Here is a 27,402-nt window from a genome sequence, read left to right on the forward strand (position 1 = left end):
GTGCTGTCCACACCGTGGCTGGGCTCCAGACTGGGAGGTTCTGTACTTATCAGTCAGCCACAGAGGAACGAGGGAGCCCTCAGTTTCTCTAAGTAGCAGAAAGTACATCTAGAGATCTGGCCCCACCCACACCGGTGGGTGTGCACTCCAGGGCCCTGGGAACAGCCTGGCACGCCAGGAAAGGTGTGGCCAGTGCAGCCTCGCTGTCCCGGGTCAGACCTCTGATGCAGGGGAACAGCGGACTCCTGAGCTGCCAAAGGAGGAAGGCCTTGGTCTCCAGGTCCATCAACATTTGTCTGTCCTCAGTGAGACAATGAAGTATTTATGTTTTCCCCACAGAGTGGGAGGGGGACATGCCGGATTACTGGGAGTGGGTTGGTGGGTAAGAGATGAGTGGGTAACTGAGATCATGTTTATGAAGTTCTTCCTCTGGGGAAAACACTGTACTGGACACCCTATATATGTGACCTTATGGGACAGATCTTTGTCACCCTTTCTCTAAATGTATCTAGTCACAAAAGCATTCTAAGTTTACCAGGTCCTTCCATCTCTTACCTTCCTTGTTAATGACCTAGCTGCCACTACAAATTGAGCAGAATCATCAAATTAGCAGTTCTTTTTTTTTTTCCTTCTTGAAAGGATCTTAATATTCACATTCCCACAAGTGTGTCCTTGGTGACAGAATCTCAAATCTGGTCTTGAATGCATTGTCATTTTGCTTTAAAATGCCCAGCTGTAAATTAAACACAGACATGAAAAGCATCAGGATGAATTACCTTGTGGCCCCTGTCCCCTGAGAACATGTAATAAACCAGAAATGTCCCTTCATCCTCCCGTTTGATTTGTTTCTGTTTCCCTGGAATGATCCATGAAAGTGACACAGCGGAGGAGGACAACACCATCCACATGGGGAACGCCATCATGACCTTCTATGCGGCTTTGATTGACCTGTTAGGACGTTGTGCTCCTGAAATGCACGTAAGTTCCTGGGGCCCCAGAGCGGCACCCTGGCTCCTCTGTGTGAAGACACGGTAGCTGGTAGGGGTGTCCCCCAGCACCCAGACCAATGATCTTCATGCTCCTTAAGAATAACACTGCCGGCCACTAGCCTTGGTATAGTGTGCTGATGTCAGAGGAGACTGTGGCAGGGAAATAGCATCTGTAAGCCCGAAACAACCGTTTCTGAGCCAGGTCTAACTTTATGCATATCCGTCAAGGAAAATCATTTCAGTCACGATTTTGTACTTCAAGTTTGTAGGCAGAATGATAGCATGGATGTTACAGAGGGATTCTAATGCTCCTTGTTCTCTTCCTGTAGTTGATTCACGCCGGGAAGGGGGAAGCCATCAGGATCAGATCAATTTTGAGGTCCCTGATTCCACTGGGAGATTTGGTGGGCGTGATCAGCATCACTTTCCAGATGCCTGCGATAGCCAAAGGTGAGGTCCCTCTGATTAGCTAAGGCCTGTCTGAACCGTTTAGAGCACACTTGTTCTAGAACCGAGTGTGGCCATATAACAATGAAAGGGGGAGGGGCTCAGAGACCCGAAGGCAATATGTGGTCTCGGAAAGAGATGCTGCTCCCCCGGCTCTGGGCCCAGGAAGGCTGGACAAAGGTCGAGGGGGTGACTTCAGGCAGATGGACCCTGCAGGTCCCCAGGGTAAAGCCCAAGTCCAGTTCTCTGCATGCCAGTTAGCAGAGGAGGCTGCTCATCGGGTTGTTGTCTGTGTTGGGGGAGCCAGTGAACAGACCTAGCGACCGTGCACGTCACTGAGCCCTGGGTCCCAGGTGGATGCCGTTGTCACTCTTTAAATGAATGAGTGTTTCAAACCCAAATCTTATCCTAGGATCTGTGAATGACTCACCATTTCTTATTTTAGCATCTGTGAGTTAGGCTCAACCGTATGTTAAAATAATAGAATCTGATACGTTTAAATTTCATATCATGTGCTTTTTAGGAGACTTGAACTGGAATTTCATATAGGCTTTTAATAGAAAATTACAGACACTGGCCAGGTAGCTCAGTTGATTAGAGCATCATGCTGATATGCGAAGGTTGAGGGTTCCATCACAGGCCAGGGCACATACGAGAATCAACCAATGACTGCATAAACATGTAGAACAACAAATCGATGTTTCTCTCTCTCCCCCGCTTCCTCTCTCTCTCAAGTCAATAAGTAAAAATCTATTTTTTTAAAAAGGGAAAAAAAAATTATACCACACTGATTTAACACTAGGGATTGGCCGGATTTTAAATCCAATTTTACTTGGTTTAGAACTAAATTTGCAATTAGTAGGTGTACAGCCTTAGTCTTTAATCTCATTTCCCTTAAAACATTGTTATTTGTTTATTTTCATGATGTAAATATCAAATTCATTCATAATATCAAATTCAGTCGAATAAAAACAAAAAAGTTGCCGAAATCGGTTTGGCTCAGTGGATAGAGCGTCGGCCTGCGGACTGAAGGGTCCCAGGTTCGATTCTGGTCGAGGGCATGTACCTGGGTTGCAGGCATATCCCCAGTGGGAGATGTGCAGGAGGAAGCTGATCGATGTTTCTCTCTCATCGATGTTTCTGACTCTCTGTCTCTCTCCCTTCCTCTCTGTAAAAAAATCAATAAAATATATATATATATATATATATAAAAAAAGTTGTGACTGTTCTTTGGGATGTTATGGTCATGTCTGTCATCTTTCCCTGGGTTCTTCTTGCTTCGACATGGCATCATCATTAAAGATTCCGTGATATTCTTTGTGGAATCTCGTGGTGTGTTAGAGCAGCAGTTGGCATAATCATCACATGGCCAAACAGAGAGGACATCATTTTCCCAGTAAATTAAGTTGACACGTAACCCCATAATCCCTAATATTATGGTCCCCAACCTATGAATCTATGGAGTTATAGTAAAGGATTTAGTGATGTATATAGACATCAACACTGGTTGTTGATAGAGAAAATAATATAATGCTCAGATATGTTTTAAATGTTGTTAATTGTAATTACGTTCATGAAATATATTTCATTTGAAAGTCAAACTGGTTTCATAGGATTGTTTCATCATTTTGTAATTATCTACTCTACAAATATATAAATGTATCGAGAGTATCCCATTGTGGTTAGTAAGTTTTATCAACGTGTAAAAGAGGCTCCTATTATTGAAAAGAGTGAAACGTCGTTTTATGTTTTAACTTTTCATGGTATTTACTCCTGGTTTTACAATGTGGATTTTGGATACCTTCTTTCTTTTACTTCTCAGTATCTAGCAGAATGCTATCCTTATCACATTGTTAACAAATGGATATACAAATAACATTGCCATGACTGGGATTTAAATTGCACTGTCATATGTTCTGAGCCAGTTCCCAGCATTAGCTTGTTCAACAGAATAACAGAAAACCATTCAGCAGACAACTTGGCTTAAAGCATGAGGGGGCTGGAGAGCAGACAGTTGTACTCTGTCTCTCGAATGGCATGACCACTGACTACGACCTGTCACCTTCTCTCTTTCAGATGGGAATGTGGTGGAGCCTGACATGTCTGCGGGGTTCTGCCCAGATCACAAGGCAGCCATGGTTTTGTTCCTTGACAGGGTCTATGGCATTGAGGTTCAGGATTTCCTCCTCCACCTCCTGGAGGTTGGCTTTCTGCCAGATCTCCGGGCTGCTGCTTCCTTAGACACGGTAATGACTTGAACTCCTGGCTTCCCGGATTGTGACTCTTCAGTCTCTGGCTTGTGATACTTTTTTCATAGACAAATTTATTCATTTATTGTCACCAAATGTTTATTGAGCGCCTATTATATTTTTAGGCAAGCAATGTATAAACAGATAATAAAATAGAGTATTTCCTCAAGGAATGCATTGAATAGTAGAGAAGACTCAGCCTCAAGAATAAGATAAGAATTCTAATCAGGTGCAATGGAAGACAATGAGAAACTCATCGAAAGCCTAATTTGGGAGGTCACTGTGGCTCCTGATAACCTCTAAGTTGACCTAAACAGTTATTCTCAATAAATCAGTTAAAGTATTAAGAAGGTTTAATGGACATTGCTGAGTCATGCGCTCATGATGTTATCCTGGTGTCTTCATGTTGACGTACAGATAGGTTAAGATCTGCCCCATGTACCCAGTGGCTCCATCAAGACTCTGTCATCATCAGTGTTAATTTGCTGTTGCTTGAAACTTTGTGGAATAAGCTGTAACTTATTGTCCAGTAGTTTTATAACACCTCCTTCCATTCTCAGCTAAATGGGTCTTCTGATTTCAGCAGGAAATAGATTGTTAGTTGACAATAGGGATTTCATTAATGCCATGAGAGGAGAATCATAAAAATTAAACTTAAATTTTTTTTCTTTGGGTGTGTTTACATGAAATTCTGAGATAGCATAGTAATGATGCTGGTGGACATGAGCAGAAATAGAAACTATTAATAAGTAGAATTCCGAGAGAATGTATGAAGATGAAATATGTTTTGATAATAAGCTCTTTTCTCTTTCTTCTCCTAGTAAAGTACTCACATTCTTTGATATCATTATTGTCTTTATCTTCCATTTCTCCTACTATTGATGTTCTGTTATAGAATATGAGCCCCTTGGCTCTTGGGCTCTCGGAGGAGATAGCACTTCATTTATTTTTATCTATTGATAAGCAATTGAAGTTGATTGTTTTTAGTGGTAAAAATCATATGAATCACATTTAAAGGTATACATTTTTACTTTTTTGTCACTTTTTAGATGATGAAATTACATGTCAACCTGTTGATTCCCCAAACACAAATGAGTTTCTCCTCTCCAATTCCTTTTCAGGCTGCTTTGAGTGCTACGGACATGGCCTTGGCCCTCAATCGGTACCTCTGCACGGCCGTGTTGCCTTTGTTAACAAGATGTGCTCCTCTTTTTGCTGGCACAGAGCACCACGCTTCCCTCATCGACTCGTTGCTTCATACCGTGTACAGACTTTCTAAGGGCTGCTCACTGACCAAAGCTCAGCGGGATTCCATAGAAGTTTGTTTGCTCTCTATTTGTGGGTGAGTGGGAAATAACTTTACCAAGTCTCTCCTTCTTTCAGAAAGAGAATTTATTACTCTGTGGTCCTCTACAAGCTGTTATGAATTTTGGAAACAACTTCTGTATCAAAAGATTAACTTCTAGTAGGTAGTCCTTGTACTAAGGTATGAGCTAAGTTTAGCAGTGTTTCCCCAAACCTCTCAAGGGTATCTAGCCATTGGATGTGATGTTGGACGAGTTGTGCTGTCCCAGATGTTTGTGGGCGAGGTGGTGGTATAAGGAGTCCCTGGCCACTTTAGTGTAAGACGAATAGATTCTCCCCTTTTGATTCTTCCAGAATAGAAGAGAAAGAGGTCCTTACTAAATATGGAAAATGATTCGGTATACTAGTAATATTAAAGCATTACTTATGGGTGGCAGTGAGGAAGGCTGGCTCTTCCTCCAGCTGGAAAACCACTTCCTGTAGGTAGAGGTGTTCAAATGCCTTCCCCATGAAAGCCAGAACCGTCTCCTACCTCTGGAGTTCTGACGGTGAAAGGGACAACTTCTCAGGCCCCTAACGAGGATGGAGGCTCTTTCTCATTGAACAGGAGCTCCTGGAGGTGCAGGCTTGCAGCTGGCAGTACACTGTGAAGGGAAGGTTTCCACTCACAGTGGGGTGTAGGGGTTTGGAAGCCAGATGGGACTAGGGGAGGTGAAAAATTAGATCAGTTCTATCACTTCCCTGAGGCTAAAATTCTATAAAATGGAATCAAAATACGTAACTCTCAGATTTGTCTACATATTAAGTGGGTAGGAGCTTCAAGGTTGCCTGACATAGCAGAGGGCTGATGTCTGCCACGTCCACCTTTCCCGTCATCCTCTGGCAGAACTTCAGTCTCAGCCCTTTCTCCCTCCTGCTCCTCACTCGCTCATCTTTCTGCTTCCCATCTTGTCACTGGAGACCCTTCCACTCGTGGGAGTGAGGGAAGACACTACGTCGTGTTAGGAAGGGAGGGAGCAAAGAAAAAGCGTGTCCTGTGGGAAGGAGGGATCAGTCTTCAGGTCAGAGAGGAGACAAGGTGCAAATGGAGCCTCTTACTCACTGTGCAACCATTGGTTAATCTTTGCATGGGAACACCTAAAACTAACATCCTCTGAAGAGAGGCACATTTAATTTAGTCTAATGAATTACCTACTTAGTTTAGACCGTTTACTCCATTATTAAAATCAGCTTTGTTCCACCAGCCAACTGAGACCTTCTATGATGCAGCATTTACTCAGGAGATTCGTGTTTGATGTCCCGCTGTTAAATGAGCATGCAAAGATGCCCCTCAAGGTAAGGATGAGACACGTTCACAGTTATTTCACTGCCTGGTCCTCTGACTGTTTCTTGTTACAACCTGTATGTACGTCTCTTCGACACATCATGTTTGATGTCTGATGTCGGAAGATTTCTTCCAGTTGATGAAATGGGCATCTAAGTATAGATCTGTGTGCATCAACCTAAACTATAAGCAATAAAAGACCACAGAAATCCCAAGATTGATTTCCTATAAGTCAGTGGAAATGGAAATCAGTGGGAACAAATGGGCCACAAGAAAAAGATGAGCCAAGAAATCCTCAGGCTGGAAACGTGGTGACAGGCCTGGCCCAGAACATCAGCAGCCTCAGGGATGAAGAGCGGCTTTGAAAATAGCGGTTCTAAGTTGGCAATTTAATGATGGTTTCCAGATGTCATGGCGTAAGGTTGGAAGGGAACCTTTCTGTATAGCAGTTATGCTTTGTCACGGAGGATAGAGAAGTCACTGCATTCTCTCTGCTCTGCGTTATTATTCTTTCCATGAATGATCAAACCCGCAATCATTTTGGTGTCCAGGACGATGCTCCAACGAACCGAGCCATCCAGCCAGGGCACAATCCAAAAATTTTTAGTTGATTCATAAACATCATTTTATTAACTTGGCAAATAATTGTGAATATTTGTTAGTTTATGGATCAAGAGCACATTATCCAAAGAACTACCCCAAAATTGAAAGATATTATAGTTTGAATTTCCAGGTTAGTTCTAAACAAATAAAATGTTTATAGGAAAACTTGGTAAGTAACATAGACACCCAGTAAGATAATAAATTGAAAATATACTTAAAGAAATGCTTGAAGTGGGCAGTTTGGTGGGGGGGGGGGGGGTTACTTAGAGATAGCCCATCACAGAGTGTGGGGGGAAGGGTTGCAGAGAGAAGCACAAACGTTCAGAGGTGCAGTTCCCTCAAAAGGCACATTTTAGGTCCCCTGTCCTGGGGCTGTTAGTGCTCAGATCACCCTGACACCAGTCCCTTTGTTATGCTCACGGAGCCCAGGGGATCCCAGTTCATGAAACTGTGAGGAGGTAAGTGCTGGGCACTAACGTAGAACACAGAGATGCAAAGACAATCCCACGGCCTCATAAAGAATGTGCCAGGTGAGCGATTTGTAAAATTGGTCCATAGATCTCTCTGCCGTGACCACTGTTACATTTGAAACAGACATGGGACAAGGTCACCCAGAAGAATTCAGGTGGATCGAGCCGTTTTGGTTCTGTTTACCTTATTGCATGGTATCGGAACGCCATGTGGGAAGAAATGGAAAAGCATCAAAGGAGTCTTTAGCTCATGGCCTTTATCGTTGTTTCCCGTAGCTGCTGACAAACCACTATGAAAGGTGCTGGAAGTACTACTGTCTGCCGGGCGGGTGGGGGAACTTCGGAGCTGCCTCGGAGGAAGAACTTCATTTATCAAGAAAATTGTTCTGGGGCATTTTTGATGCCCTGTCTCAAAAGGTACTTTAATATTTTGTGAGCTTATTTGTGTGATAAAATAATTAAAGGCATAAGTTCTTGATAAGAATTATCAAAACTTACAGTTTTTTCTTTTCCCCCCTGAATTTATAGCAAATGTTAAAAATGAAATTCATTAAGACTTTTCATAATTGCTATGGTACCATGTCTTTGCGATCATAACACTTTCTGAATTTAAAATGGCTAAGCAATTTAGGAAATTATGCACATGGTTGATAACGTTTCTGTTGTATTTGGTCTTATTTGGGCTCAAAATCCCCTTAGTTACCTCCCCAATCTTATAAAACCTGAAGAAATCATATCAAGTATGAAAATATACTATATCAAATCTCCTGGAGTAGTAATATTCCAGTGGTTTACTGACTGTCCACTTGCTTCTATGGGCATGTAAGCCCCTCCACTCAGACGGCCCCTCATCGACCCATATACTTTGAGAAGAGTGGATGATCACAGAGAAAAGTAGACATCTTGCTGAGTACAGTTGTGCTTACATTATTGATCACAATCATTTTGTCTTCCCCGATAGACTTGATGGGACTTCATGAGACTTTATGAGACTTCCCTAATAGCCAAAGTTTGCCTCCCAGTAAGGCAAAGTTCATGTGATTTCCTTTAGTAGTGACTTCTTGATAATTTTTCTTGCTGAATTATCTTTGGTAAACAGAGTCCTTTGAAAATAATATGTACAAGACATTTTTATAAGAATTAACAACATTAAAGTTAAATGGTTAAAGTGAGATCTGATTTAAATGATTATTTTTGATTTTTAAAAAAATCTGTAAATACAAATTTAATGAATCATGTAATTTATATACCAGGAAGTTCAGTGTGTTTCCCCCCAGTTTGGCCAGAATCCCTATGTCTTTGCACTGAAATGCCCTCCGCAGATGTCCTCACATGTGGTCTCTATGATGTGCGGCCCAATAACTGACAATAACTGAGAAATCAGTCCTCGTTACCTGAAACGGGGTTTAGGTTGTAAAGACACGTTGCCCACTCTGTTATACACTCAGCATATTCAAAGCCGCATCGTTTCAGGTATGAGGAATACAGATTTAGAGAAGCAAAGATGTTTTCTGAGGCTGCAGCTGCAGCGTGTTGCTGTCAGCGTCTCTTGTATTTGCAGGGATTTCGGCTGAATGGCCTGTTTTCTGGGGCAGAATCTGCTGGTGAGCCGAGTTGGCCCAGGGGATTCACATTTCTCCTTCAGCACCTCGCCCTCCACAGTGATCGTGTGGACAACTTTGGCTGAATCGTGACACACTATTTATTTCATTCTTTTGGTTCTCCATCTCCTCTTAGAAATATGAACAAGAGCTTTTCAAACTGGCTCTGCCGTGCCTGAGTGCGGTGGCGGGCGCACTGCCCCCAGACTACATGGAGTCAAACCACGTGGGCATGATGGAGAAGCAGTCATCCATGGATTCGGAGGGGAATTTCAACCCCCAGCCTGTCGAAACCTCAAAGTATGGACTCTTTCTGTGGTGGCAGCTTTTTGTTGTAAATGATGTGTGAAGTCTGAACTGATAAGGTGCTGAAGTGAACTTCCTCTCGTCCTCCCCTGTGAACCAGTATCTTTACGAGGGGGCCCTCTTCCCGATTAAATGGTGGCAGTGATAACAATTATCTGAGTACCCCAAGTAGATGAGCTGTGCCTTCTAGGCCTCTCCTAACAGAATCGGGGGCCTCTCTTTATAACCACATGGAGCATCTGTAGTGCTGAGAATCAAGAAAGTCTATCCGTTACGTGGTTGGTTGAAAATTTACCCAAAATCTTTATTGAAATAGCAGCCAACCTCTGTGTAGGTCTCTGCCTCCATGCCCCCGGGCATGAGCACAGCTCTGTCCTCTGGCCGAGGGTCCCGCTGACATTCAGTGGATAAAGCACAGTGGGAAGTTGATGGGAATATCACATGAAGGCGTTTGTGGGAAAGTTAGTCTACAGTTAGAAGGCAGTGTGACCCTCTTAACACAGACATACTGTCACTCAACGTGGTGAAACTTCTTCCGTGGGCTTCATTGCGTAAAATGTTCAACAAATAGGATGTTTGGGTACCTTGGGTGTTTGGAGTCTCGGCACTTGTGTTGTTGCTGTTACTGTCATTAAGTAGGAACATGGTTTCCCACTTGCAAGGAGAGCTGCCTCTTCAGGCCACATTATCATTGAGTCTGTGGTCACTCAGCAAGATCAGTATTCACAAGGTCGTCCCTCGCTAGCCACTCTCTGCCTGGTGAACTTGCTTTGGAGTTTAACTTTCCACCTTCTGGGCAGCCCCGAGCTGGTCACTCCCCTTCCTGGATCACTTCGGCCCCAGTGTGTGCAGGCAGCTCAGTGCGCCTGAAATGTGCATGTTTGGTACTTGATGACAGTCCTGTGAGAAAAGACTCCACCCAGTATGGGGCTTATGCGACTGACCCTTGTACTTCTTCCAAAGTAAGTAAAGCAAACCACCTGTTCACATTCCTACTTGGTAAGGTTCTGGTTTGCTAGCATACAGCAGAATCCAGGGTTTTAAAATAACATCAGAACGATGTCACAGTTTTGATTAATTAAATCGAATTAATTAATAAATGTTGGGCATATGTATTAATTTACCTAGGCTTGCTCTTTGGGGACTTTGAAATGGATTAGGTATAAACAGTAATCTCAATAATTGCTGTCTCTGTGACTTTTATATATATTTTTCCGAAGTACGTGTGTATCCCGTAATTCAGTTACTGATAACAGCTGAGAAAGAACAGTCACCATCTCATTATACCAGGTTGTAGTTAGAATTCTATTTCAACATTAATTTCATTAATAAGTCATATTCACTAAAGAATGAGATTATACATATACTTAATTTTTCATTCATAGATATATTTTATCTTCACGAGTCCATCAATTGCATGCACTCAGCATTTGTTCAAGAGATCAGATATTTATTTAACCGTAAAAGGAATCAAGAATAAATGTTATAAAATCCTGAAGCGTGTGTTAGTTATGTTTCCCTGTATTCTATATTAGTAACAATTAGAACAGTAGGATAGACCATTAATAATTAAAGTCATTAGCACATCACTCGTTGTATGAAATTAATTTAAAATTTAGTACACTTAAATAATGTAACTGGTCAGAGTTCAGCAGTCTTCTACCCATGTAGAGTTGTTGCAGAAGAGACTGAAGTCAAAAAGGAATAACTTCAAAAAGTGAATATGGGAGAGAAGTGTGCCTTTAAGCTTGTTACATCGAACCATATCTTGATTCAGGTTTTTTAAAAAAATGTGGTATGGTCTATTGTCCTCATCTTTGAATGCATTTTAATTACTTTTATTTATACTACACATAAATATTATGTTTAACTTATGCTAAGACATTATAAAGTATGAATCAATATGTGATAAGCAGATAGAACATTCTCTGCTTCTCTTTTATGCCATTGTTCCTATCATATGGAAAAGTAATACCTTGTTAGAACAAATTTTTTAACAGCTATGCATTGAGTGGGATTTAAGCATTCAGGGGCTGTGAGTAAATGATTAATGTGAGTCCCTGCGATCCTGTGAGCACCAAGCCTTTTCTCTGTTTCTCCCACAGTATTACGATTCCTGAGAAGCTGGAATACTTCATTAACAAATATGCTGAGCACTCCCACGACAGGTGGTCCATGGACAAGGTAAGGCCAGAGGCCCCCTCGAGCGGCACCGAGCGGCACCGGGCCCCCCGGTTCTGACCACGCAGTTTTCTCCCTTAAAGGGAGAGCTTTATCTAGATTAGGAAAGAACATTTCAATGACTTGCTAATATAATATTAGCTAGCTCTGCCACTAATACACATACGATACACACTTTATGAATAAGAATATTGGTGTTCAGCCCTGGCTGGTTTGGCTCAGTGGATAGAGCGCCGGCCCACCAACTGAAGGGTTCAGGTTCCATTATGGTCAAGGGCACGTACCTTGGTTGCAGGTTCCCTGGCCCTGGTCGAGGTGTTCCAGAGATTCCTCAACATAATGTTGATTGGGATGGCAATTTTTATATTAAATTATGCTGGATAAAATTCAAACCTTAATCTTTATCTTGGTGCATTTTAGGTTTATTTCATCATGTGTACACTTAAACACCTGCACACATACACTCTCTAAAATTAATACATGCAAAACGATTTTGATGTTTGTTTTCTTAGTTGGCCAATGGATGGATTTATGGAGAAACTTATTCAGACTCATCTAAAGTTCAACCATTAATGAAGCCATATAAACTATTATCTGAAAAGGTGAGGGTTTTTTAGGTTATATAGTTTTAATTTTTTTTCCAAAAAATTTTGTTATGTAATTTCCTATTAAAATCTCTTTTTTACTTTATATATACTATCTTTAACTTTTATTCCAAGGCTTCTTTACTATCTTTTATCTTTTGTTTTGTTTTTTCCCCTCTATTCCCATTTTCTGTCATTATTTAATTTATTTTCTTCTCTACTTAATATTTTTCTGTTCCTTTTTGAGTTTTGTTCCTCTCCTGCATTTTTAAGAACTTTAGAAAATATTCTTATCATTCCTGAGAGTGTCTTGCTGAGGGATAATGGAGTCATCTCTTAGTGTTGTTGTTTGTAAGTTCTCATGTACTTAGTTTCTTTGGGTAACCAGCTTCTTGAGAGTGAGGTGGAAGGGTTTCTGGCTCTTCGAGGTAGTGAGTTGGTGGGGGAGGTGATGGAGACAAAGGGGCTCGGGGAGGACAGTTCGGTCTCTTGATTACGATGGGAGGAGAGCCTTCGTGCGCCTTCATCTAACCTGCGCTTTGCTGCCTGTGTTTCTCCTTTCAGTTCTGTCTAAAGTGTCAGGAGCTGGGTCGCGGAGGGAAACCAGCCCCTGGGCTGTGATGAGCAGGGCCCCGTTAGCATCTGTCAGACCAGGGCCTGCTCACACTCTCATTGTTACTTTCCTTTTTATTTTTGAATGAACATGTCAATCGTGGGTTTTTTTTAATCTTTCTTAACTCTTCTTCTTTGAGTCTTTGTTGTTGAAAGTATTAATAGGTCCTCCTTTCCCCCCATGAACCTCGTCCAGCCCACTCGTCCTTTTCCCCCACCCCCCAGGCCCTCACCACGCATGCCATTGTCGTGTCCACGGGTTCAATCATTTTTTTAAAAAATGAAGTCAGTCTATTACAGAGCAAAGCATTAAATATTTTCATTTTTATTTGGATTCTTAATATTCCCCCACACCTTTTATTTTCTCCTCCTTTTTGTCTGTAGGAAAAAGAAATCTATCGCTGGCCAATCAAAGAATCTTTGAAAACGATGCTGGCTTGGGGCTGGAGAATTGAGCGCACGCGGGAGGGGGACAGCATGGCCCTCTACCACCGGACCCGGCGCATCTCTCAGACCAGCCAGGTGAGCGCACCGCCCGGAAGCCATGGTTTATGCTGTTGCAAGATAATTCTAATCTTTTATTTACTTATTGGGCGTTTCAAAACAAATGATTTGAAAATTCTGAAGATTAACAAAGTTTAGAGGGAAAAACACATTTGTTCCTTTTTTAAATTTTCGGTGATGTCTTGGTTAAAGTGCTAGAGAGGTTAGCCAGGCCGCCCTTACCTGGCCAGGCTGTGAAGGGGTCCCCAGGGGTACGGCCTTGAAGTTGCACCAATGAAAGTGGTAGTGTGTTCACTACCTGCAAGTGGGTTTTCTAGAACTTTCTCCTCTCCAGTAAGAGCTGAAGGCTGGTCCTTAGGGAGAAGCGGGAGGCCAGGCAGAAGTGATCCCAACCTCGAGCCCACGTGGCTGTGCCATCCAGGGAGCTTGAGCACCTGCCACTTGCAAAGGTCCGCTGCGCACCCAGACAGTCAGAGCTCGTCACTAATGGGCACATCCAGGAAGCCCCATCCCCTCAGCAAGCTGCTAGATGTGCAGCTAAGTGCTCCAGGACAGCAGTCGCCAACCTTTCGGACCTCGCGGACTACCGGTTGGCGACCGCTGCTCCAGGAGGCACAGCCTAGACCTGGAGAACCTGGGTTCAAGGTCGGACCAAACACCAACTCTCAGCTCTGGTCCTTTCGTTTTCCTGAAGCTAAGTCTGTGATTGTCCCTGTCCAGGCTGCTCAGGCCACTGTATCTGGGTACACAGACCATTATGTTTATATTGCCATTTATAGAGATGTTTTTGGAAAAACACATGAAATACATATTTGAAATACACTTTTAAATAGATTAAGTTCTGATTTGGGCATATTTTACCTAAAGTTTTCTTAAGTAGGTATCATGTAAATGGAAACTGTAAAAGCATATTTTACCTTTTCATTGTGCGTGCACACGTTTCAAACTACATTTTGTTTTCATGTGTTTTAACACATACTGAGCACAGACTGAGTACGAGGCAGTAGGAGTACAGATAATTGAGTGCAGCCAGGAGCCCCTTGTTAGTGGCGGCCTGCAACAGCCTTTGGTTTCACAAGCCCAGATATGCGCTTTACTGTAGCTTTCATTTTGTTTCATGTTTATCCATGTCTAACAAGAGAGTATACATATGAAATATAACAATATGCATACATCATGAAGTATGTCCAATATATATTTATATAATAATACATCTGTACTGTGAAATATGTGAAGGTATACTTTTAGATTTATAGGATGACACACTGTCACCTAATATGCCATTGGAGGAATGTGATCAGAGCACAGGACAGCGGAACCTTTTTACCGTTGATAAGAAGATATGTTTCATTTTATAAATTTAAAACTTTAAAAATTAAGGAAACTTTCTGGTTATAGGACATCTTTGTAAATCATTGAATACTACAACGTGTCCCCAAAAAATGTATACACACTTTAACAGCAGATAGCTCAATTGATGTTTCTTGCTATTCAGGTTTAACCCATTGGAATTAATAATTTTCAAAGTATGTATATATTTTTTGGGACACCCTATATATGTTATACTTTTAAAAGTAAAAAGCTGGTTATATTTTATCTTAACATTTAGCTCATAAAGACATTTGTAAATATTGACCTCTTTGATTAATTATTGTTATGTGAGAAAGAGTAAAGTTCATTGCAGCCAAGTAGAATTTGTAAGAAACTCAAGAACACAAAGATCCTTTGATTAAGGGAACATTCTGGAATCTTAGAATCATTGCACAATTGAATGCTGATGATTAGCTTTTGGAGTTGGCAACCTGGAAGATGCCGGGGATTGGTATGCAGTCACAAGTAATTGTCAAATATAATTTAATTTGCTAGATATGTTTGTGGGATCTGTTTGTGTAGATACTTGCCAGTTTTGTCTGAGGAAGTGTGTGTGGAAGTCTGTTTGCCTTATATTTCTGTAGAACCTTGCAAGTCTCTCTCCGCAGGGTGTTTTAATGAGATACTACTTTTCACACGAATTGTCTAGGTTTCTGTGGATGCTGCTCATGGGTACAGCCCCCGGGCCATTGACATGAGCAATGTCACACTGTCCAGGGACCTGCATGTGAGTATTGGCTACTATTTAAAATATTCTGCAAATCTTATGGGTTGTTGTTTTGTGTGTGTGTGTGTGTGTGTGTGTGTGTGTGTGTGTTATTTATCTTTATTGTTGAAAGTATTACAGATACCCCCCACTGACCCCTTTCCCACTCCCTCCCCAGGGCTTCCCTGCACTATTGTCTGTGTCCATGGGTTATGCACATGTGTATATAAATTCTTTGGTTAATCTCTTCCTGTCCCCTCTTCTCCCTTCCCTCTGAGATTCCTCAGTTGGTCTATTCTGTGCTTCCATGTCTCAGTGTGACTGAATCAAACTTACACCTATTTTTGTCAAATTGGCAAAAAATATACATTTTTTGGTGTGCCACACATTTTAGCAATTAATTTATGTGTGTGCCCTGAGATGAAAATCTAGACTACTTCTCTGATGTTCTCTGCCTTCGGTGTTTAATAAGGTTTAGGTTATCTTCCGAAGCTTTGGAAATTAAAAGAAAAAGTGGTAAATACTTTTTTGTTATTGAAGTTCATAGCTAATTTGAAGTTCCATGATTGAATTAATCAGACACGTGTCTTTAAACATTAAAACTAACAGTGACCATTCCCCTCAAATCTCCTCCACTGTTTCTGTCATTTCCCCATCATTCCCGTCCTCTGGGAGTCAGACTTCAAGAAAGACAGCTGTGTTTGATTATTTTCTGGAAGTACTTTATCACCAACACACTCTGACTTATTAATTTAAAGCATGCTTTCATATTACACATTGGAAAACAAAGTTACCCTTTTCTACTTATTCAGACATAACTGAGTTGCTAAATATTTTGTTCACTTAAGGCTATGGCAGAAATGATGGCTGAAAACTACCATAATATATGGGCAAAGAAGAAGAAAATGGAACTGGAGTCCAAAGGTAATATTTTAAAAAAATCCTCACTGAAACGCAGAGTCCCACTGCTGGGGTGAAATAGATGCTTTAGCACCTGAGCCATTACACCTTCAAATGATTGGGATGTTCAGCTGGGAGGGAGCCCAGCCCCTTCTCCCTCCCGTGGCTGCAGGCGCTGTGGGCACTACTGTCAGGAGAGCCTGGTGCTCACGGTGTCATTGCCTCCCGAGGCCCATGGCCGTCACCTCGGAGCACTCTGGCGCTGGGGGGAAGAGCCCGCGTGAGCCCTTTATCCTCGTGCGAGGAGAGGGCCCAGGCGCTCCGTGCTGTGGCCCCGTGACATAGGCAGCGTGTCTCATTCCAGATGACTCCCCGCTGCTACTGTGTGTTCTTGTCTGGACATTCTCTTAGGAGGCGGGAACCACCCCCTGCTGGTGCCGTACGATACGCTGACCGCCAAAGAGAAAGCCAAGGACCGGGAGAAAGCACAGGACATCCTCAAGTTCTTGCAGATCAACGGCTACGCTGTGTCCAGGTACAAGCCACATGCCCCCGCCAGTCACCTTGTAAGCCTAGTTATACGTCCCGGTCAGGCTCATTAAGGCCAGGAGTGAAGTCAGCGACCTGATTAAACCTCAGCGCTACGATTTCCTGCACTCAGACGCTCATATCAGAACCATCAGTGCCCGTCGCTGTTGGCCACAGTTCTTAGAGCTTGTTACTCCCCACCCGTTATCCAGGCAGAAATGACGCTCTGCTTTTCTAAAGGCAGCACCGTAATAAAGTGTATTGCACAGTAATAAAGTTATTAGCTACAGTTTTACATCTACGTATTCAAAATAGTCCTTACGAACTAAATCTCACTTTTGCCTTTAGCTACAGAATATTAAATAATCGTCTAAATTAGCATATGTAACATAACATTTTCTTAACTATCTATTTACCTCCTAATAGTCTTGTGGGTATTGGTTTCCATTTTCATTCGCTCTTCTAGAGGGTTCAAGGACCTGGAGTTGGACGCGCCTACGATTGAGAAGCGATTTGCCTACAGCTTCCTTCAGCAGCTCATCCGCTACGTGGACGAAGCCCATCAGTATATCTTGGAGTTTGGTAGGTACCTCGGTCCTGCCACCGACAGCCAACAGTCCCTTATATGGACCCAGCCATTTGCGTGACACGCGTGGGAGAGATTTAATGCAAAAGTGACAGCAAAAATGAACTTAGCAAGTCTTAAAACGCCATTGTTTTCTTTTACTTATTCACGGGAAGAACATTGTTGTGATATTACAAAATATTGTTTAAAGTTTCTAAAAACTACCCTGAATGTGTCTAAGATTTGATAGTGTATCTCTGAGATGGTTTTGACTTCTGTTTGCAAAAGAACTTTTTCAGGCAAGTTAGTTTGATTCTTAAAAATATGGAGGCTCTGCCTACGAATTTTACTAAAACCCCGTATCTACCTCTGAATTGCTCCCTCTGCACCATGTGCTGCACGTCACGATGGTCCTTCGTGTATCATTCCCTCTTCTGCGTGCATGAAGCCCCCTCTGCATGCTCGAAGGAGGGAGGAAAAGGCCGCCTCTGAGCTAAATGCCTTCGGTCAATCAGTTCTGAACCTCGAGATCATTTTGTGGGCCCTGGGGAGACCTGGGTGTTTTTGCTTTGCTTATGGAAGTCGCTCGGCTTAGAGGCACTCTCTCAGCCCAGCTGTGGGACCTGCTGCTGAGATGGGCAGTCGTCCTCGTTCTGTTGCCATTCCTCTCTCCAGGCCACTGAGCCCCTGGCGCTGCGCTGGGTGCCTGTGCTCACAGACACATAGCCGGGCTCTGCTCAGCCGCTTTTTAATTGATTTGGCCGTTTGTTTAAATTCCTTTTTATTTCTTACTACACTGCCAAAGTTAGCCTGTGTGTTTCTGGTTGGCTTTTCACGTCCAGTCGGTGGGGTAGCACATTCCTCAGTGCTGGGAACTCTGCGTGCGGGTGGGGATTGGAATGCTGGGCGTGCCCATGTTCCTGAACACTCTCTCCTGTCTGCAGATGGCGGCTGCAGAGGCAAAGGACAGCGTTTCCCTTACGAGCAAGAAATCAAGTTCTTTGCTAAAGTACAGTATACAGTCCGTCTTGTTTTCGCTTCCGTGTGTTTGCTTACAGAGGACACCGTTAGCTTTTCGCCTCTTTTCAGAACGCACCTGCCTTTAAGTGTGACTTCTTCTCAAGCCCACAGATCGTGGCACCCACAGCTGCATGCACCCTGTGGGCGATGGGCTCCCGCAGCTCGCTCTGCCTCCCTGCCTTAGTTCACAGAGTTCTCCTTTTCCGGCTTTATCATACAACATAGAAGAAAATACCCGTTTCTTAGTATTGGAATGTTGTTATGATTGAACATTTTTAGTTGAGCATGTCTTTCAGAAAGATGAAAAACACCAGCTGATTTGTAACCGGGAACATGAAAAGGACAGTCACAATAGGACCTTTATGGTGGGGCCTAGGTCTGCTGGCTTACAGATGGGGAGGCTGAGGCCCGGAGACCGCCTGTTGGTCAGAGACTGAGTGTTCATTCCATGTAACACAGTTTATCAAGAGTCTGCTGTTTGCCCAGAGCATTGATGACTTTAGCCACTGGGGAAGGTGCAGAGTTTGTTGTCAAGTTTCCATGTTAGTTTATTGACTTTCTCTGTGTTTGCACTGTGCCTGGCCTGTCAGGTGTCAGACCTTGTCCTGGCATGTCTCTGTCACGGACACGGAATGCCCTGGACACTTTCCCGTGGACAGGATGTTGCAATGAACCCAAAGACCGAATCACGTCTGCCAATTTCCTTTCAAAGTCCTCGCATTAGAAATTGTTTGCAAAATGGCACATTCTTCGATTGACTTACATTTGGCTCCCGCCTTATGTTTTTAGAATTGTGCCTTTTACTGTCAGGGAGATTTCTCTGGTCTGGTCTTCTGCTCAAGGTCTGCACGAGGCGTCCGAAGTTTATTCTGAGCTGCACACTGCCTGTCGCGTCTTTCACTGTGACGCAATCCGCTGGGTAGTCAGGGGTGGGGATGCTGAATTCATGGCCTGCACCCTGTTTAAAGACATCCTTGTATTGCATCGCCCGCGTCCTCAGCAACCTAGTGATTTTGTTTGCAGGTGCCTAGTGTGGCTTAATTTCTACTAGACCTATGACACATTCATTCACATATTTGTTGAGCACCTATCGTATGCCAATCACTAAGTTCGGGCAATGTCTCAACTTTCTAGGAAGATCACCAGACGGCCATGTTCCTATCCTGTATACATATTCTGCACCACCGTGTAGGGGACAATGTAGTGAGAGAGACTTGAGTCTCAGTGCTGGGAGTGTCATTTAGTCTTACTTTTTTCATTTATTTGTCCAACAAACATTGGTCTGCTGGTTGTTACATGCCCAGCAGAGCCCTCAGCATGGGTGCTTCGTGGTAAATGACCCTGCGAGGTGGTGGTCACAGGGTCCAGGAAAAGACTGAGGGGGAACAAACTCGGAAGAGTTTCTTGTTCTCTGTGCCCCAGAGACTCTGCGGGAGAGACTATCCCAGATCACAGAGAGAGTGGAAAACTGCAGAGGGTGTTGCAAGAGCCGGGAATAGGGAGGCCTCGTCTAGTTGAGGAGTGAGCAAGGGCGTCGTGTGGAAGAGCCCTGAGGAGGCCTGCAGGAGGGAGTGGACTGTCGCGGGCGAGGGAGGAGCATTGCAGACAGAGGGCATGGCCCGGGCAGAGCCTGTGGCTAAGTGGGCAGGGCGGGAGGAGGTCACCCAAGGCCCCCAGGGCTGGCGCAGGAAGTGGGAGGCGACTCTGAGGGGACCACGCCTTGTCTACACCTCAGTTTGCACCTGCAGAGAAGGGATGGCACTGCCACACAGAGTCTCACCGGGTGGATTGCTTGCAGATGTCACTGCCGTCCTCACACGCGGCAGAGGCCCCATAAGTGGCAGTCACTGATTGCGACCAAACTGCATTTATGGATTATTAAGAATATTTCATTTTGATAAAATACTAAAAATCATTCCAAACAACTGACAATTTAGTGTATCCCTCATAAGTCCCCGCCCCCCCAACCCCCCCCCCCCCCACACACACACACACACAGGAACTGGCAGGAGCAGGGCGAGGTGAGAGCCACTCCCTGGTGGGGGGCTGGTGCGGCTTCGGGGATTGGGACCTGTTGCATGTGTACGTGGTCTGCCTGCTCCAGCCTCAGCACTCACTCACCCCCCCAAACTCCACTGTGTACACCTGTCTTCTTCTCCCTCCTTTCAGGTTGTCCTGCCTCTAATTGATCAGTATTTCAAAAACCATCGTTTATACTTCCTGTCTGCAGCGAGCAGACCGCTGTGCTCTGGAGGACATGCGTCAAACAAGGAGAAGGAAATGGTGACAAGGTAAACAGCTGTGCATGCAGACTGTTGGGGGGCGGAGCGGGGCGCGCCCTGGGGAAGGAGCGCTGGCCTGAGCAGCTGTGTCCAGTGCCTCTGCCCGGTCATCCACCTGCTCTCAGACCCTGGGGATGAGGGTTTCTGCAGGTTAACCCATGTGATCTAGACAGTGAGGTTTTCTGTATTCGCTGCTGAATGGAAGCACTAAAATACCCACACAATTCACAGGTGGAGGCTGGAGAGCGACCCTGTATTAGGAGGTTGGAAAGATGGTGCTTTTAACATTAATTTATTAAAATTCGTTCCGATCTCATATTTTTACCAGCCTTAATTTTTTAGGAGGGCAAAATCCCGTTTACAAAAGTTATAATTTTAAATGTTAAAAAAAAATAATGTCAACTCTTGGATGAAAGTGAAGTCAGTGCAGCCTTCCCGAGCATTCCCCTTGCCCTGCTCTAGCTGTCATGGTAGCAACGCTTTCTCATTTTCGTTTAAATCTAAGTATTCGTCATAGATTTACTGGTGGTTGCCCTGGGGTTTCCAGCGTGGACCCAGAATTCTCCCAGAACGTGCACATGAGAAGCTTGCCTGAGGGAGCCTTTTCCTCGTGGCTGCGCTGTCTGGGCAGGGTCCAGCTCTAGCCGCAGCGGAAACACATTCCTGGACATGCCTCACCCGTACGAAGCAGGCATGGGCTTTCCTTGGGCTCGGCATTAATGATATGCTGGATGGCAGTGCCGTGCCAGCCTGTCGGATAGAGGAGATGGGATTGAGTACAGAGGGTGAAGAATTAGACTCCTGCATTAGTGACATTGGGAATGGGGACTTGAATGGAATTTTAAACTCATCTCTTTACTCAGATACGTTATCTATTTTCCAGCTGGTAGGTAGCCAGTCGTGTGATAGAGGATTGCAACAGCATTAAAATGTCCCCAAACTCAGTCAAATAAAAATCTCCCCGCAGTGTTGATAAAACTGATGTACAGTGAATACGTCCCAAGGGGCGTCCACTCACCTCACTGGCCTTCCTCAGCTCCTGGGCCCAGGTCCCCCTGGACAGTGAGTGCTCGCAGGGCGCCAGATTCCCACTGACCCGTGCCCCCAGGGCCACTGCAGAGAGTCCCTGTCCTCCCTGGGCCCAGTCAGCCTTTGTCACACACAGTGTGTCCCCGAGGGCAGCAGTCACACAGACGCTGCTCAGTTACATAAATCAGGAGACAAAGCAACCAGAGGACATAGGAACAATACAGAGACTTGCACACATGCCGCTTCTCCCCCGCGCCTGCTCTGTCTGCTGCCTCCGTGCAACTGTCAGTCTTACTCCCAGAACTGCCCGCGGACCACAGGGCTCTCGTCCTGGCTGACCTACCCTCACCGAGGGAGCCAGAGCAGCGTCACCGTCTGGTACCAGGGCAGGTCAGGGAATGTGGATTCACTGTGGAATGTTGTCATTGGCATTAACTGTTGTCACTGGCATCTTCCATCTTTTGAATTTTCATTAATGTTTTCACTTAATTGATCAGCACTGAGAAGCCACTGAAGCCTCTTCCAGGGGAGAATGACCACCCGGTGCTTCTGGCAGGAGCAGGGGAGCGGAAGGGCGGGCTGGGCCACGCAGGCGGTGGAGGCCCCGTAACACAAGTGTCACTGCCGGTGCGGGGCCCCTCGGGCTCCTTCTGCAGAGACTCTTGAATGCCGCCCGGGACGCGGTGCTCTCCTGGCCCTGGACATGGTGCTTTCCTGGCCTGGGACGCGGTACTGTCCTGGCCCTGGATATGGTGCTGTCCTAACCCAGGGATATGCAAGGACACAGTCCTTAATTGTAGTGAACTCAGAAGTACGGCTGAATGACGCAGACACGTGGAACTCACCATGTAATAAGGGTGATGCATGGAGGTGGGGCTGTATGAAGTGCTGGGGTGTAGAGGGCACGGTGTGAATGGGAAGGGGGGCTGGGTGTGAGAGAGAGAGAGACAGCCAACCAGGCAAGTAGAGAGGCAGGCCAGCGCGGTGCTGAGGTGCCAGGCTGGGCAATCGACACTATTGTGTCACTGGCACCCTGGAGGAGTTTCAGAAGGGCCAGTTTCAGGAAGAGGTTAGGTTTGGTTTGGTATTTATTGGCTATTAGCAGCTTGTTCATCTGGAGATCTAGCCAAAGTTGGAAATATGTGTTCGGTGGAGAAATGCTTGAATCTGAGTGTCACAGGTTCCACAGCCAGTGAGGCCACATGGAGATGGAGAAGGTCGGTGTGCTGATCAGTCCTGAGGCCCTCAGGGTGCTCAGTGGGGAGCAGTGGCAGGGCAGCAAGGGGTGCTGGAGCCAGCGAGTGAGTAGCGATGCTGAGGGAGAACCCACATAAATTCTCCAGTGTTAGTCATGAGGGGAGAGAGAGAGGACCAAGTATTATGGAAATACTAGAGGCCCAGTGCACGAAATTCGTGCACTCAGAGGGGGGTCCTTCAGCCCAACCTGCACCCTCTCGCAGTCCAGGAGCCCTCGGGGGATGTCTGACTGATGGCTTAGGCCCGCTCCATCAGTCGGACATCCTTAGCGCAGCCTCGGAGGCAGGAGAGGCTCCCACTACTGCTGCTGTGCTTGCCAGCCATGAGCCTGGCTCTTGGTTGAGCAGCACTCCCCCTGTGGGAGCGCACTGACCACCAGGGGCAGATCTTGCATTGAGTGCCTGCCCCCTGGTGGTCAGTGCGCATCATAGCAGCTGGTTGTTCTGCCGTTCGGTTGATTTGCGTATTAGCCTTTTATTATATAGGATTTTTAGAGAAAGTGTAGGCCAGAGCTCATAACAAACAAACGTACACCCTGACAGTGACAGCACAGGAGGGCCCAGCTTTCTATATGTCGCTGATTCTCACAGGGGGCTCATCAGGTACTGTTAGGAGCAGCTGATGGAAGAGGTCACTTTTCTCTGACAGGGTCTCAGACTTAAGTGTCACCTAACGGCATGGGATACGGAGCAGTTCTGGTTAACATCACAGCAGAGTATCCCAGGTCTGGCTTACTCGGGAAAAAACATAGCCCTTGTGCTGCATGCAAATTCAGCATGTTTCAGGAAGTTTCCCCAGGACTCCAGAGAGCACCCCCTAGTGAGAGGTAAACGGTATCGCAAGATAAATCCAGAATGTGTGCAGTTCTGAGATGTGGTCGCTCCCCTTCAGCTGAGGCAGATCCTGGTGCGGTCAGCCCTCATGTGGAGCTCTGTGGTGAGGCATCTGGAGAGGCTGCTCGTGTTCTGTTTTGTTGTCCAGATAACAGCGCAGGGGCTGATGCCATGAAATGGGGTGTCTGCCCGAGTAGATGGCTGTTTAGAACTTCCAGCACTGGAGAGACTCCCCCGTGTGATGACTTTCACTTATAAAGGAGTCCACTTTGTTACTGCAGTGAGATATGAGGCCACACTCTCTTAGGGGAGGTCAGCATCACAGGTGTGATTTTCTCGGCCCTTCTGCCAGCCTGTCACGAGCAGCTAGTTGCCCTGTTTATTCCCTGGTGGAGTCGGTACCCCATGCTGCCACGCTGGTCCTGGGAGAGCTGTGCCAGGAGGAGGGCAGTCAGGACCAGCGCTGACTGTGCTTGGGAAGTCGGGCTGGATGTGGGTGGTGCCGTCACATCCCTGTCCAAGGTGACAGTGTCAGGACTGTGTCTCCGCAGAGTGCAGAGGTAGATGTGAGGGCAACGTCCGTTATATGGGAAGACAGATGCAGACAGAAATTCAGGAACGGCCTTTGGGAAATGCTTGGTTGGGTGGGACGGGAGTGTTATGTGTAAGAGCTCAAGATTGGGGAGAGGCAAAGTCCAAGCGTAACGTAATGTTTTATGCCCAAAGCACCACATTTCTGTTGTTAAATAATGTCCATAACAACCACCAATTCTATAATTTCAATAGTATATTTGGACAGATAAATCTTTTCCTTGTGGTTTTTCTTTAGTTATATTTTTGCGGGTTTCATATAGATTGCTTTTATATTAATTAGCTTTGCTTTCAATTTTTTTTTGTTTCTTACAATATGTGCTTTTTTAACCATGTTTGTTAAAGATATGCACTCAGAAACTTTCTTTAATACCTTTACTCCACATTCTGCTTGGAGAATCAGTACTTTCTGCGTGACATCATGTTGCTTTTTCCAGCTCATAGATCAGCTGTTTATTTTTCTTTTTTCTTCTTCTTCTTTTTTTTTTTTCATTTTATTTTCGTTTCTCCCTGTCTCTTCTACCTTCCCCCTCTCCCCCTTTCTCTTTGGTTTTCTTTTGTCTTCAGCCTGTTCTGCAAACTCGGAGTTCTTGTCAGGCATAGGATCTCACTGTTTGGTAAGGAGACCCCTGGACAAGCACCCGCATGGCCTCACCGGGTCCTTCGCGTCAGCACTGTGTGGTGTGCGGTGTTGCATGCGCGCACGTGGGCATGGCTGCATGTGCTCGTCCTGGGCCTGGCCCTGGGCCTGCAGGTCCTTCCTCAGGAGCCTGCCCTGTGGTGAAATGGGAGACCAGCTTTTTATACTCGTCCACTGTTCACATGAAAACCCAAAGGTTGTACCATTACAGAGCAAGGGACTGGGGACCACAGTGCGTGCCATTGATATCAGAGCAGCAGAACAGGGACCTTGAATGCGTGTTTGCTGATCTCGGATCGATTCAGTAATGAGCTGTTATAGGTGAAAAAATTTCCCCTGCACTTCAGTTTAATGCTCTGGATTACAATGTGCATGCTGACTGCATTTCAGACATGGAGCCTCAGAGTAGACAGCGAGGCCAAGGATTCACTTAGCCAAAGTGACTTTTCTAGAACCGCTCGGCCCCTAGTCAGTTTCTGTTGGTTTCTGAGTTCACCGAGCTGAAGTCCACACTCTGGCACCTGCCTCCACCGCGTGCAGGGCGGGCACTCCCTCCCCCGTGTCCTTGCTGAGGGGACCCGCACGGCTGGCTAGCCAAGTGGGACTTCCCTCCATCTGCTGTCATCAGCTCGCCAAGTACACGCGAGCTCCATATGTGAGCTTTCAAAGCAGAGTTAGGGTGACCTCAGTAACAAGACATTCAGTGCACTGAGAAAGGTGCTATCAGCTTAACTCCATTTACAGGGAAAACTATGGGTTCTATCAAGGGCACAGTGAGTAACTGAGGAATAGGTATATATATGTGTGTGTGTGTGTGTGTACATACATAAATACACACAAATAACTTGTAAATTCTAAACATTAAATTTTTTGAGAAATTATAGTTTCTGAATATAATTACTTGACATATTTGGTTTCTATTATAATTGCATCCAATATTTGGTGTTCTTAAATTTAGTTATTATAAGTTATATTTCGTATAGATTGCCTCAATTTTTGCATTAATGTTTCAGTTACCCAAAATTAATGTGGAAATCATTTTCTTTTTTTTTTTTAAATTGATTATAGAGAGAGAGAGGAAGGGAAGAGAAAGAGAGAGAGAAACACTGATGTGTTGTCCCACTTACTAGTATGTATGTATTCAGTGGTTGATTCTTGTATGTGCTCTGACCAGGGATCAAACCGGGGATGACACTCTAAGCAGTGAGCCACCAGGGCAGGGTAGACACTATCTGCTGCATAATTTCCAGGAGACTGACTTTGGTTGGACTTCTCTTCAACCGAGAAACATTTCATACAGAATGTTCATGTACTCCTTCACCTTCTCACAATAACAGTGGATTCCAACATCTTCCGTTTGTCTTTAGGGAGTGTGACCTCATCTAGAGCTTGATAAAGACAAGGTTTCTAGCTGTACTGTTTTTGTTAATCCTAACCCAAGGGTATGTTGAGAGAGAGAGAGAGAGAGGAGAGAGAAACATCAATTGGTTGCCTCCGGTACTCACCCCAATCTGGGATCAAACCGGCAACCTGGTTATGTGCCCTGATCGGGAATCAAACCTGCAACCTTTCGGTGTATGGATGACGCTCCAACCAAGGGAGCCGCTTGGCCAGGGCTCAGCTGCGCTTTTTGGCATTCTTACGAATGAGCGTAATACTGCCGTTACGTGGCTTCTAACTTATTACCTATAGGAAACGCTTGGTTTCCTGGGTTATCTCTCTATAAATTCCTTTTGATAATTTTTGAGGTATTCCACACAGGCAGCAAAGTACACAAGTGTTCAGGACAGCCTGGTGCCATAGCTTGTGAAATGTCACCTGTGTCTGTACCCATTTTTAAAAAAATTTTAACAGGAACTTTTTGGAGAGCTACTATGTAACTGTTCTTCAACACCATATTTTTGTGAATTCTTTATATTATTTTGATATCTGTTATTGTTTCAAATTTGCTTTGGCATTTTCCTGTAAAATAAAACAAACTCCAAGAGGCCAAACATACTATAATACAGACATGTCCAGTTATTAGAATCTTTAAGTCTAAGACATGTAAACTTTATTTTTTGTTTTTTAAATATATACACATATATTTAAACGCTTTATCTTTAATCTGTGTTTATTTCTGTAATAGCTACTGAAAGCTTTTCTGTTGTTGTTTTTTGACACTGCATTATCAACCCTCACACTCAGGAGCCCACTCCCTCACACTCGCAGAGCATGTGCAACCAGGGTGCCTTATGGAAACTGTCGGGGAACTGCTGGCATAGCTGAGAGTTCCTCACACACTCCCCTGAGTCCTGGGGGATGGAGTTGACCCCTGCACCCGATAACTCCATGCCGAAGCACCTGCAGGTGCCCTCTTGGTTTAACTTTATTTTTATTGTTGACATTATTACAGATGTCCTCACCCCCCCTACCCACCTCCATTAGACACGTAACCTTTAGACAACGCAGCTATAACCTGGCACAGACACTCGTGGTGTCCTGGAGAGAACGGTGTGGGCTTTG

At 44.8% G+C, this 27,402-nt stretch overlaps 2 protein-coding genes across 2 annotated transcripts in view; both read left to right on the forward strand.

The window, feature by feature from the left end:
• Positions 1-27,402, forward strand: part of GPR137B (G protein-coupled receptor 137B) — a 499,787-nt gene that overhangs the window by 336,269 nt on the left and 136,116 nt on the right. The gene's annotated exons all lie outside the window — the stretch shown is intronic.
• Positions 1-27,402, forward strand: part of RYR2 (ryanodine receptor 2) — a gene marked incomplete at its 5' end in the record, with an annotated part of 202,230 nt that overhangs the window by 104,984 nt on the left and 69,844 nt on the right. The window contains 17 exon segments of the mRNA XM_081114327.1: positions 876-978; positions 1,319-1,439; positions 3,513-3,682; positions 4,807-5,027; positions 6,235-6,325; positions 7,664-7,804; positions 9,125-9,288; positions 11,400-11,478; positions 11,988-12,077; positions 13,056-13,193; positions 15,196-15,273; positions 16,101-16,176; positions 16,564-16,687; positions 17,147-17,262; positions 18,190-18,254; positions 20,435-20,556; positions 24,825-24,874. Of these exon segments, the coding sequence (XP_080970453.1) occupies positions 876-978; positions 1,319-1,439; positions 3,513-3,682; positions 4,807-5,027; positions 6,235-6,325; positions 7,664-7,804; positions 9,125-9,288; positions 11,400-11,478; positions 11,988-12,077; positions 13,056-13,193; positions 15,196-15,273; positions 16,101-16,176; positions 16,564-16,687; positions 17,147-17,262; positions 18,190-18,254; positions 20,435-20,556; positions 24,825-24,874 (1,949 nt within the window).

This window comes from Myotis nattereri (assembly GCF_964212035.1).
Source record: "Myotis nattereri genome assembly, chromosome: 20".
Classification (NCBI taxonomy): Eukaryota; Metazoa; Chordata; class Mammalia; order Chiroptera; family Vespertilionidae; genus Myotis; species Myotis nattereri.